This window comes from Phascolarctos cinereus, unplaced genomic scaffold (assembly GCF_003287225.1).
Source record: "Phascolarctos cinereus isolate Bilbo 61053 unplaced genomic scaffold, phaCin_HiC Scaffold_9;HRSCAF=440, whole genome shotgun sequence".
Lineage (NCBI taxonomy): Eukaryota > Metazoa > Chordata > Mammalia > Diprotodontia > Phascolarctidae > Phascolarctos > Phascolarctos cinereus.
The window spans coordinates 157,571,008-157,584,444 of NW_027556402.1; the positions used below are offsets into that span (position 1 = coordinate 157,571,008).

The following is a 13,437-nucleotide window of genomic DNA, read 5'->3' on the forward strand; positions in this document are numbered from 1 at the left end:
ACTCAGAAATTAGAAATTGTAAACAAATTTTGAAAATTTTTGATGGTTGAAAAAATTTGGGTTTTGCATTTATATCTATTTACTGTGTAAATTAGGAAAAATTTTTATTACTAACTTTTTAGACTTGTTGATTTATTTCCTTCATACTACTTGCGTGTTTTTTTTCAGGTTGACATTTCTTTAAGATGTTAATTTAGGGTTTAAGATTTGTAAAAGTAAAAGCAAAACATTAAATGTTTACTTTAGAATGATTAAGGAAATATCAGATAATTCTTTAAATAAGAAATATTTTCCATTTTTAATATGCTCAATTTACATATCATGTTATGGCAAATTAAGACTATGTGTTCTGACATAATTAATAAAACAGACTTAAGAATTGATGTCTGCCTTTGGTAAAAGGATTTGTATTTATCATTTTTTTTTTGATGGGGGGAATGTTTTCTAGTTTTCTTGAGGAATATTTTATCGCGTATTAATGTAGTATTGTTTTTATTTTCACTTAAAACATAAAATTAGTATTTTTGTTGGTTCTTTTTTAGCTTGAGAAGCAACTTCACGAGGATGAAGAATTTGCCAGAACGTTGGCAATGTTGGACGAAGAACCCAAGAACAAAAAGGTGACTTAGCTTATGGGTTTACATCTTATATTTCAAATAGAAAATAATTGGAAGATTAAATGAAATGAATATAAGTTGTGGCTTCAAAATTTTGTAGATGTGAAAAAGTCACCCCATTGTGGCATGAAGATGACCCTAGATTCTTGAAGGCTGTGCCAGTGGAGTGTGAGCTTTGGCTGGTTTTGCCTTTCTGGAAAAGTTTTGAGTAGGATTTTGGCAATAGACAATGGCTGCTTTCTGAGAGCCGGCCTAGATAGGTGTGGAGAGGCTCATTATCAGTAGGCTGGATTCTTGGTAAGGAATTATTTGGTTATGGTTACCTATGAAACAAACACTTGATCTTCTTTCCCACCTGAGAGATGTCAGCCAAAGGCAATATCAGTTTAGAATATAAATTGATTTGTAAAGTTTTAGGGAAGAGAATGGTAGATTGAGTAGTATTGCCTTAAAAACAGTAAGAAGCCGTACAGGGAAAAACAAATTTGTAGAAAGATTGTTTAGAAACTCGAACAAATCAGATTGTCCCAGTGATGTTGAAACACATAATAAAGTTAATTCACAGTTAACTTTACTGTCCTGTACTGTGCTCTCTCTTTCTCTCCACTCTTGCACCTCAGCTTGGTGTTCTATGGCCCCTCTAACCCCCCCCCAAAAAAAAATGTGTTAAAAAAAACAAAACAAAACACAAATCTCCAAGTGAAAGCAGAATTGTCACTGCCTCTGCCAGATTGAGGGTTTGGCTAGAGACCTCCATTTCAAAGAGAGAGAGGGCCTTACCTCTTTGCCCATCCACCCACAAGTCTGGCTGCTTTGAGTCTATCTTCTGCCAGTGCTCAAATACCATGTGTCTTTCACTGACTTCTATGTGTCTCTTCTCTTCTCCAGTCTGTGACCACGTCCAGCCCCCATGTGTCTCCCCCTCCAGCGTGTTCTTCCTCTTGGGTCCAGTCAGACCCTATGTGACTAACCCGGGTCCCCGTGTGTTCCTTCCTTTGCCCACACTTCTCTTTCCCTGGCCCCCTCTTTTCCTTAAACCTTGTGTAAATTTGCATTTCATAAAAATTGTTCACTTAGAACAAGAACTGCCTGTTCTGGCAAACTACCACCATTTGTGAAGGAGGAAAGTTTAACCATTATAAATAATGTTGCCACAGTGAGCCTATAAATCTTCAGAACCTATAAATTGCAATGGGCAGCAGACACTTGATCTTCTTTCCCACCTGAGAGATGTCAGCCAAAGGCAATACCAGTTTAGACTATAGATTGATTTGTAAAGTGTTAGAGAAAAGGATGGTAGATTGAGTAGTATTACCCCTCAAAACAGTAAGAAGCTGTAGAGGGAAAAACAAATTTGTAGAAAGATTGTTAAGAAACCCAACAAATCAGATTGTCCCAGTGGTGTTGAAACACTAAATATTGAAAAGATTTGCAAATATTGTTGTAACAAACTGTTATCCATTAATGGCAGTGGCACTACAACATTTGGAGTCTTAACTTTACAGTCTCCACTGTGCATGCTGAACATGGAAGCAGAAATTGCACCAAGGCTTACTGAGATGGAAAGAGTAGCTGGGTTAGACCAGGTAGCCACAGAGAAAGTCTGTATTGGACCACACATAATTTGAACATCAGTTCTTAAGATAGCTGAAGGGGACAATATGAAATGCTTGGGGGGAAATCAGAAGTCTGATTATTACCTATAAAGAGTGACTAAGAAAATATCATCTGATCTGTACTTTCTCATGTTTACAAAATCTTGACAATAATTTACACAGTAATTAAAGGCATCCTTTATGAAGGTTTGAGAATAAATTGAAAATGAAACAAGCTTTTGCTAACAGGATATTTACAGCAGACCATGTCTTTTTAGTCAGATAGTTGATTGAAAGGCATAAAGAACAAAAGATCCCACTGTGTTTATTTTTTGTTTGCTCTAAAAATACATTGATTTAGTTAAGCAAATCCTAGCTAAAGGCTCACCTTCAACAAAATATTTTCAATGCATATATCAATTTCATATGAAATTTCTTGAAATATGCAAGAATATATCACTCACTGTCTGATTGTTAATTAATATGAAGTGAGACATAAAGCAGAGAGTTGTCTGCTCATGAAAAGGTTATGCCCCTATCATTGAGAATAGCATACTACATACAATCCAAATCAAAGAGACTCAGTACATGGTGAGGTCATCCAGGTATTTCTATTTATGGATAACATTTTGCTGCCTTCATTGAGCCCTAAAAAAAATCACAGTATTTCTTAAATGAAATTCTTAACCACTAAGAATTTTTACCTATCTTTGCACAAAAAAAACAATTGGACAAAGAATGCCTCTTACCCAGACTCAGATATGCAGTTGAATGGCAACCCATAAAGTGATTTTTTCGTTACATATGTCTTAGTCACTAGAAATGCACAGGGAACTGGGCTCTTAAATAAACAGGAAATGAGTGGGTTGGACTGCCTTGGGAAATTGAACATTGTTTCTGAAGATCCTAAGCTTCTCTTTGAAACAAATGTCCATCTTTTTAACATTAATATCCTTCCAGTAATATAGTCTGGCTGTGAGTCATGGGACACTGCAGTTTATGAAATTGTGGATCACCCAAATGTGTGATAGCGATAGAAAGGTGATAGTGATAAGTGTATAGTGGGGATGGGTAAGCTACAATAAGAGTTGCATAGGAGGAGCCTTGTAAAGGATGTCATCAAAGAAATATTTAACTGATGAAGGATGTAGCCTGGTCATATAGAAAAAGCAGTAGTTAGCCCCTGTGCTCCACTATCATCCATTCAGTATCAGAAGATCTAGGTAAAGGTCCTCAACTCTTGGTTGGATTCCTTTTTAGAAGATTTATGGGAGAATATGGGCAAGCATCATGCAGGATGAGAAGATGTGGATCTGTACTGTTGTAGCGAGTGGTCTGTGTTGATCTTGTAACATTTATTGACATATCAGCGTTATATTGTAAAAACTGAATAATAGATAGACATCTTAATTACGTACGTTGTCATGTATGTGTTAGGAGCAAGTAATGCCTTTGAAAAATAACCTTATATATTAACTCCCCTTCCAATAAGAAAGAAGAATCTTTCCCTTTTTTTTTTTTAAAGAATCTTTTCCTTTCTAGGTGACAACTTACCCTATATAGTTTTCACCTTGACTAGTGTTTTCTTGATGATAGTCCTCATAACTCCTATGGAAAGAAGCTATTATTTTTATTGTTACTATTACTATTATTATTATTGTTATTATTAGTCTTTTGTGGAAGTATATTGGGAATGTTTTTTGTTTTTAGAAAGTTGATGCAACTGAAGTAAAATCAAAGCTGTTCCACATAAAATTTTTGATAAATCTAGTATTTCAGAAATTATGTAGTGTTTGAGAAAATAAAGTATTTGGGAAATTTCATCAGCATTTATCAAGAGATATTTCTCAGGTATAGTCTCTGGGAACTTTACTCTAAAAAATTTTAACAAATTTTAGTATGCTAGTAACTCAGTAGCATGAATGTTCTTTAATATCCTTTCTGAAAAGATACATACCCTATACTATCAGGCAAAACAAATTTCAGTTTTGATTACATTCTAATCATGTAATTACATCAAATTCTTCATTATCCTAAGGTCTCAAGCCTTAGGATTCTATGTGAGATGCATCAAGTAATTTATTCTTTTAACCTGTAGCATTGTGCTGTATAAAAGCCTAGCCTTATTTCTTATGAATCTGAAATTTTATTACAATAATTTTCAGCATTTGAAAATTTTAGGTGAGCATCTTTTAAAAATGGCTGCCTTGAGAAATGTAGTTTTTTGGTTTTGAAAGGGTGATGTATTTTTTGAACAAGTGCTTCTATTTGAGTCTTGACTTTGACTCAAGGGTGGTATCTATATTTAAATTACTTTTTTGATTTCTTTCCGACTGCATCATAAAATGCCTTGAGATTTTTGATGGAGGTGAAAGGAAAATCTAGGTGTGTTGATTTATAGGATAGAATAATTTTTGCAAAAGTACTTGCAGATGTATTTGTTAAAGCCTTATGTCTTTTTATTCATCTGTAAAATGAGAATAATAAAACATGCTCCACATACCCCACAGATGAATAATAAAAAGCAAATCTATCATAATATCTTCCTAGTATGGATGGATGATAACTTTTGTGTTATCCTTATTTAGCATAATCATTTTATAAATTTGGTGGTAATATATTTTTTAACATGATGAAAATATTAGCTTCTTAGTTTGCATGTATATTTTACTCTTTGTACATTTGCTTAGGCCCGAAGGAATTCAGAAGAGAGAGAGACATTTTCATCTGAACGAATTAATTCAAGCAAATCAGAAAAGCATAAAGGTAATCACTGAATGCTATTATTTGAACACTTTTTTTTCTGTTAGTCTCATCATCTTGATTTAATGGAATGCTATTTAAATGTAGGTCTACTTGTATCATTATAAGTATTCCTATTTAAGTAATGATATATCAAAACATTATTATCCTAAGATAATTTCCCCCGACACAGAAAGGTTCTATTAAAGTGACCCTCTTAATGGACCTTTTCATAATAACTGGTTATTTTTGGAGGCCTCTATTTGTTACATGAATCTATTTATCTTTAAACATTATTATAAACATGAAATAGTCCTAAATCAATGGCATTTTACATTGTTGATTAAAAAATCTAATACTGTAATTTATTCTACATCATACAGTATTAACATTAATACTGGTGCTCTTAAAATCAGCCCTATAGTAGGGAGAATTCTTGTGCTTGCTTTTATTTGGTACCTTATGTTAAGAAATTGAAGTTAGGAGAAAAAGGAAACTGAAAAATTTGTCTCATGGAAGAAAAAAAATAGGATAGTGTTGCTCAAAAAATCTCATTAAAAAACTTTCTTGTGCTTATTGTATTGAATAATTGCTTAGACTGACTGGAGTGTCATTTACTTTGGTGATTGATATAGGAGACCATCACTTGGAAGCTTCTAGCTAGGTCTATCTGTTCTTAGGGTGTTAGTAATAAGAAAATTCTGAATACAGTAGAGACTTTAATATATAATGGGTTTAACATATAATATATCATTTTATCTCAGAATGCTTGGGTTGAAATCCTATCAATGTCATTTAAAACATGTATGACTTTGGCTAAATCACTTTCCATTTTTGACATGAAGTTTCTTCATCTGTAAAATTAGAAGGTTAGACTAGATAAACTTCCAAGATCCCTTGCAGATCCTATGATCTTGTGATCTTTTACCTAAAATTATTTCACAAGAAGAGTCATTGTTGTATGTAATCTGAAGCATTTCTGTGAATTGTCCTCAGGTTGATTCATGGAAGCAGGAATCAAATGTTAGACCATGTATTTTAGTAATTCCAATTCTTTAATTAGTTCTCTTTCCCCCTATCTATCCCATATCATAGAATCATAGATGAGAGTTTGGAAGGATCCTTAGGGGTGATTGAGTCCAGCCCCCTATCACCTGAAGCTCCAAGAAATGAGTTGACTCACCCCCAAACACATCCACATTAGTAGCCTCTCCAGGATTTCAACAGTTGTTGGGCATTGAATCTAGCATTCTTTCTTTTACATCTTATGTCTCTAAGATTTTTGTTTTCTAATATATTTTACTATCAGTTATTTTGATGTGACATAATTATTGAGTTGCTAAGATAGTCTAAAAACCCATATAATATCTACTTTAAGATCTTGTTTTTTTACTTTTTTCTCCTTTTTTTGGAGTGGGGGGTCCTAAGCAGTGGGGTCAAATGACTTGCCCAGGGTCACACAGCTAGTGAGTGCTGAGTGTCTGAGGCTGGATTTGAACTTGGGTCCTCCTGACTCCAGGGCCAGTGCTCTACTTGCTGTGCCACCTAGCTGTCCCAGCACTTTTACTCCTAATAGAGAATTTGAGATCAACCTTACTAGATAACAGTGATGCATGAAATATTTATTCAAGCTTGAAAATTGTAGGGTGAGCTGTTTTCATTAAAACTATGTAGCAAGTAGTAGCCTTGGTGTAGTTCAGAGCTGTCAGACTTGAAATTGGCAAGACTTCTAAGTGGCCCAAACCAGATTAGAATGTCACTGGGAATGTTTAATAAAATAAATAAAAATAGAGTACAACTTAGATAGTATGAATTTGTGGTTTTTTAAGTCAGAATGCCAGCTGCAGGGATCTGTTTCTTTTTGAGTTTGTTTCTACTAGTGTAGTGATTAGAAGTTGGTCTCAGAGTCAGGAAGAACTGAATTCAAATCTCACTAGTCACTGTCTGTGTTACTTTGGGCAGGTCCTTTAACCTCTTGATGCCTCAGGCAATTGCCTAAACCTGTAAGTTGTAGGCTAGGTACTAATATGCATTGGTAGAGGGAGCTTCCTTAACCAGGAGTTCTTGTACCAATGAAATCATAGGTCTGGTCCCAATATCACCACCCCCAGTTTTAAAAATAATGCCATTGGAGAGCCTTCTTTTTTTGTTAACAAATGGTAAGCAAAAAGAATGAAAAGTGATGCACTATTAGGTAACTTTGTATAACTTTTGGGGAAGTATGTTTTGGTGTGGTTGAATATTTGTTGGCAAGTATCTGTTATGCCAAAACAAAATGTATCAATTTAAGGTAAGAAAAGAAAAGAAATACTGTTGATCTAGTTAAGTAAGGAAAAATATAATTCTGATATGTATTATGTATAATTTTTCCTTTTTTAAGTGTTACTTAAATTGTGTATATAAAAACCTGTGCATCTGAAGAACTTAAGCTTGTACATTTTGTGAAGTCATGGTACAATGAAATTCATTAGGATTAGCTAATTAATTAAATGCGGCAAAAGATATGAATCTTTGTTCAAGTAGATGTTTGGGATTTGATTTCAGAAGCAGTGGGAGCTGCACAAAGCAGTAATTTAACAGTAAGTGGTTGAACATGAAACTATTGAATGTTGGAGACCACTGTCTAAAATAGTTCCTCTAAGTCTGCGTTTTTTTTTGTTTTTGCTTTTTTTTTCCAGTAAAAACATCAAATTTTTCACATGAAAGCAAGAATTGCAATTTGAACAAGCAAACTAAAATCGAAGATTCAAGAGGTTCTCAATCCCATGCAAGGTCATCACCTCGTAAAGTACATGGCAAAATAGAGGAAGAACCCTCTGCTTTGAAAGTCAGCTCTAAGCTGGCACTCCTGAAAAAAAGAGATGAGAGTAGTTACCAAAAAAGGGAATCTACTGAGTCAGGAAAAAAAGAAAATCAAGTTGTAGTAAAAGAAGAGAGAAAATCTCCCAAGAAAAATAAAATTTCTCCATCCAAAACAGAGGTAGGAAATTTGGAAAAGTTGGCATGATTGTTGATATGGGGTTTTGGTTACTTTCTGTTTTATTCCAAGGCTAGTTTTTCTTTCTGAACTTTCTTAAAACATTTCCCAATTCAGTTACAGCAGTGCTGCTTTTTATGTACAATATCAACATGCCAGAAATTTCCTAAGAAAAATCTATTAGATTACAGTTAGTGTAGAATAATGAAACAAACACTGGACCAGTCGTCTGGAATCATGGGTACCATTCTGATTTTGGATGATTCTTCTCTAGCCCCCAGTTTCCTTGTTGGTCATCGAAGGGACTTCATTATTTGATCTTTAGAGTCTTTTTGGCCTAGAGAATTCTAAAAATAAGTAATACAGCTATTCTGTAAGTTTCTTATTTTTGTATTTGGGAATCAAACAGTATCTTTGAATCTGCATTGTCAAACTACCTTATTTTTAGAAAGAAAACAGAATTGTTCATTCCTTCATGCATCTTAATCATTTGAAATTAAAAGCAAAATATTTACTACTTTAAAATTCTCAGCATTATAATTTTTATTTTGGAAACTAAAATGATGCTGGGATTTTTTTTTTCATATTTCAGTTTGTTTATTTTTAGTTTTCAGCATTCACTTCCACAAGATATGAGTTCCAAATTTTCTCCCCATCTCTCTCCTCCCCCCACCCCATGACTTCGTGCATTCTGATTACCCCTTACCCGAATCTGATCTCCCTTCTTTCACCCCCACTCCCTTCATTTATCCCCTTCCCCTTCTGTTTTCCTGTAGGATGAGATAGATTTCTGTACCCCATTGCCTGTGTATCTTATTTCCCAGTGACATGTAAAAACAATTTTTAACATTCTTTTTTAAAACTTTGAATTCCAGATTTTCTCCCCTCCTCCCTCCCCTCCCACCCTCATTGAGAAGGCAAGCAATTCGATGTGTAGTCATGCAAAACATTTCTATATTAGTCATGTTGTGAAAGATTAACTATATTTCCCTTCATCCTACCTGCCCCCCATTTATTCTAGTCTCTTCTTTGACCCTGTCCCTCCTCAAAAGTGTTTGCTTCTGATTACCCCCTCCTCCAATCTGCCCTCCCTTCTATCACCCTCTCCCTCCCATCCCCTGCCTGCCTACTTTCCTGTAGGGTAAGATAGATTTCCATACCCATTTGGTTGTGTATGTTATTCCCTCCTTAAGGAGGGATGATCTGATGAGTGTAAGGTTTACTCATTCCCTCTCACCTTCCTCTTCTTCCCCTCCACTGTAAAAGTTTTTTTTTTTGCCTTTTTTATGTGAGATAATTTACTTCATTCTACCTCTCCCTTTCTACTTTTCTCAGTACATTCCTCTTTCACCCCTTAATTTTATTTTTTAGACATCCTCCCCTCATTTTCGACTCACCCTGTGCCCTCTGTATATATTCCCTCCAACTACTAATGAGAAAGGTCTCATGAGTTACAAATATCATCTTTCCATATAGGAATATAAACAGTTCAACTTTAAGTCCCTTATGATTTCTCTTTCCTTTTTACCTTTAACTTTTCATGCTTCTCTTGAGTCTTGTATTTGAAAGTCAGTTTTTCTATTTAGCTCTGGCTTCTCAAGAATATATTAAATTCTTCTATGTCATTGAATGTCGATTTTCCCTCCTTATTGATTAGACTCAGTTTTGCTGGATAGGTGATTTTTGGTTTCAATCCTAGCCCCTTTGATCTCTGGAATATCATATTCCAAGCCCTTTGATAAATGATGATGTTTTTAAAGTGCTTCTAGCTCTAGCTCTAGTAATTACTATGTTAGAAGAAAAATTAATTTTTTGTTACAAGATTATTTTTCATTAGTTATCTGGAGCCTGGGTTCCTTCTCCAGAAAAGGTAAACCACTTAGAGTAGAGGCATGTCTGTTCTTAAGAATACTGGAATGTCTAAACATGACTCTTATTTTTCTGAATGTTTTCATAGTTGCATAGCTTTCATTTTTAGAGCTTGAAGACCTAGATGTAAAATAGTAATGTAGTTATCTTATGGTCTTAAAAGCTCACCTCTGTTGTAGATTAAATATTTTGTTTATGATTTATATCTTAAATATTTCCATAAAGAATTTGATGATGACCAGGAATAAAAATACAGGAGACCATTTGAGGAGGGAGGGACATAGGATTAAATATAGACCACCTCTGTTATGATTTAAATGTGATTTATGGTCCCAGAAACTGAATGATCATGAGAGCATTTATTTTAGGGGAATATACTGTTTTGTGATGAATAGGTGACATGGCACCAGGAGCACCTCTCTTTTTTCTTCTTCTGACACCTTCTTATAAGAATATATGTGCTGTTTCTCTAGGTTAGAGGTTTGTACAGTTATAACTAGTTCAAGGACCAAATACAGGGTGAATGTAGATTTATAATTTTGGTTAACTGTAGAGGTCTTTGCTTTTTAAAATGTTCTAGGCCCATAAAGTTCTTAAGGTTTCATTTTTTTTCTTTTAAATTTATTAGCTGCATGTATAGCAAACACTTTTTATGTGACCAGGTTCATTCATATCAGGAATAATTTATTAGATACCTATCACATGCAAAGCACTATGACTAGTGTTGGAGGAGATAGTAGTAATAATAATATTATATGGTCCGTATATTTATGGATCTTACAGTCTGTGGGGGGGGGAGTATGATATGTAAACAAATATGTAACTCTGACTCTGCAACAATTACAGTGCGGGATAAAGAAGTTGAAATATAGGCGTACTATGCAAGGTTTGAGGAAGGAAAGATCCTTCAAAGAGGAGTTGTCAGTAGAACCGTGACAGTCTAAAGAGAGGTCCAGAAGGGTAAAGACTGAAAAAAGGCCATTGTAATTGGCAGGTAGGAGGTCACTGGTGATTTTGAGAAAGCTGTTTTATTAGAATGTCAGAGACACAAGCCAGGTTGCAGCAGGTGAGGTACTGTAGAAGTGGACTCATTGTATATAGGCAGCTCTCTGCAGGGGTAAAAGCAAAGTTAAGTATACTTCTGGCAAACTGAACTGCTTAGCATTCCCTGACGATGCCCATGCTTTCCTGCTTCTGAACCTTTATTCACTCATTCTTTATGCTTAGAAATTCCACCCAACCCCCAGCCCCCCACCCCAGTCTCTTAAAAGTCTCCTAATTCAACTCTAAGGGCATTTTCTGAATATATATGTATTTTTTTATTTTCACTATTTTTTATAAGATTTTTATTTCCAAATTTTTTCCCCTTCCCTTCTACCTTCTCAAGACAGCAAGCAGTCTTGTAGAGATTATACATATGCAGTCATGTTAAACATATTTCCACATCCTAATTCTTTAATGTATAATTCCAAGCTACTTCTTGCTTGAAGCCAGCGTTCTCTGATTCTTTAGTTAGAAGTAAATCTCTGTTCCTGTTTATGCCTTCTCGCTTCTTGGCTTTTGTGGCATCCCACTAGCCTTGTCCTTTTACCTCTTTGACTAAATCTCCTTTTTCTCTTTTCCTGGACCCTCTTACTTCCAAACCCTCGAGGTCCCCCAAGATTCTGCCCCTCAGCCCTTTTCATTGTTTGCTGTATGCCCATCTCATCTACTTTCATAGCTTCAGCCTCCTTACAGGTGACTCCCAAACTTATACTTGTATTCCTGATCTCTCTTTTGAGCTTCTGTACTGAACAAATTAAAACATGAACATGAGAGTGTTTTCCTTCTAATTGATTTTTCCTTTTTTTCTTGTTGCAATCCCAAAGTCTGTAAGTCCTGAAGACACTGAAAAGAAACGTACTAATTACCAGGCTTATCGAAGCTACCTGAATCGAGAGGGTCCCAAAGCTCTAGGCTCTAAAGAGATTCCAAAAGTAAGTAACAGGGTGATTGTAAATAAAATGTGTCCTTTATATCTGTGTACTTGTTCAATTAAATAGAATGAGAATTTATTAGGTGTTATGTGCAAGGTATATGTATACTACTTGAAGATCTATGTAACGCATACAGTGATTAGTTACATTACAAGTTTAGATTTTTTTTATTTCCTTTTTTACTGAAAATGTAATTATCATTGTATTTAAAAATGTGTCTTTCTCTTTAGTAGAGGCTTATACAGTTACTTTGAATTAATTAAATTAATTTTAAAAATTCTCAGAGCTTTCTGTATGTGGAGAGTTTATCAGAGATCATCAGTTCCAGAGGTTCTTAATTTGGGGTTCATGAACTTGTTTTTAAAATATATCTAGATAACTGTTTCATTATAATTGCTTTCCTTTATAATTCTGTGTATTTTATGCCTTTAAAAACAATATTCTGAGAAAGGGTCTGTAGGCCTCACCAGATTGCAAAAGGGGGCCATGACACAAAAAGGTTAAGAACCTGTTATCCAGTTCAACCTGTACCTTAGCAGGAATTCCTTCTATAACATCACTGACAAGTGGCCATCCAGTCCCCACTTGAATATCTCTTATGATTAGGAACCCACTGTCTCCCGAAACATCCTATTCTACTCTTGAATATTTGTACTTGTTAAGAAGTTTTTCCTTACTCTGATCTGGAATATGGCACTTGGTAACTTCTACACACTTCTCCCAGTTCTGTTTCTCTGGAGTCAAACAGGGTAAGTCTGATCTCTTTTCCATATGGCTGCCTTTGTAACACCTATCATGTTCCCCTTTAAGTCTTCTCTGGACTAAATATTCCCAGGTCCCTTAACTGATGCTTGTATAGCATGGTTTCTAGGCTCCTCACCATTTAGGTCGCTCTGCTCAAGACTCACTTTAGTTTACCAACATCCTTCCTAAAATATTGCACCAAGAGTTGATAATGTTATTTCAGTTATTTCACTAGGGCTGGAGTATAGTACAAGTGTAACCTACCTTCCTTCCTTCCTTCCTTCCTTCCTTCCTTCCTTCCTTCCTTCCTTCCTTCCTTCCTTCCTTCCTTTCCTTCTTCCTTTCCTTCTTCCTTTCCTTCTTCCTTTCCTTCTTCCTTTCCTTCTTCCTTTCCTTCCTTCCTTCCTTCCTTCCTTCCTTCCTTCCTTCCTTCCTTCCTTCCTTCCTTCCTTCCTTCCTTCCTTCCTTCCTTCCTTCCTTCCTTCCTTCCTTCCTTCCTTCCTTCCTTCCTTCCTTCCTTCCCCTCCCTCCCTCTCTTCCTTCCCCTCCCTCCATCCCTTCCTATTTATTTTTTTACTTAATTTTTTACTTACTCTTTTATTTATTCATTCATTTGTTTGTTTATTCTTTCATTTATTTATTTAGTCACATTATTTACTTGTTACTTTATTGTCTTTGTCATGTCATTGACTCATGGTGAACTTGAAGTGCATTAAAACTCAAAGACCCTTTCCCCCCACATAATCTGTTGTTTAGTCATACCCCTTCCATCCTATACTTGAGTGGTTTTGAACTCAAGTGTAGGACTTAATCCCTGTTAAATTTAATCACCAGCCAAAATTCTGGCCTATTTAGACTTCTTATGGTTTTTGACTCTCATTAAATGTATTTGCTAAGTCTTCCAATTTTGGGTTAAT

The 13,437-nt window shown here is 35.1% G+C and overlaps 1 protein-coding gene across 6 annotated transcripts in view; it reads left to right on the forward strand.

Annotated features, from left to right (window-relative positions):
- The window catches only part of RFC1 (replication factor C subunit 1), a 97,955-nt gene that overhangs the window by 49,844 nt on the left and 34,674 nt on the right, over positions 1-13,437 (forward strand). For all 6 annotated transcript variants that reach the window (XM_020991632.2, XM_020991604.2, XM_078148195.1 and 3 more), the window contains 4 exons: positions 543-620; positions 4,903-4,978; positions 7,633-7,934; positions 11,669-11,776. In XM_020991632.2, coding sequence (XP_020847291.1) covers positions 543-620; positions 4,903-4,978; positions 7,633-7,934; positions 11,669-11,776 — 564 coding nt within the window. The remainder of the gene's footprint in view (positions 1-542; positions 621-4,902; positions 4,979-7,632; positions 7,935-11,668; positions 11,777-13,437) is intronic.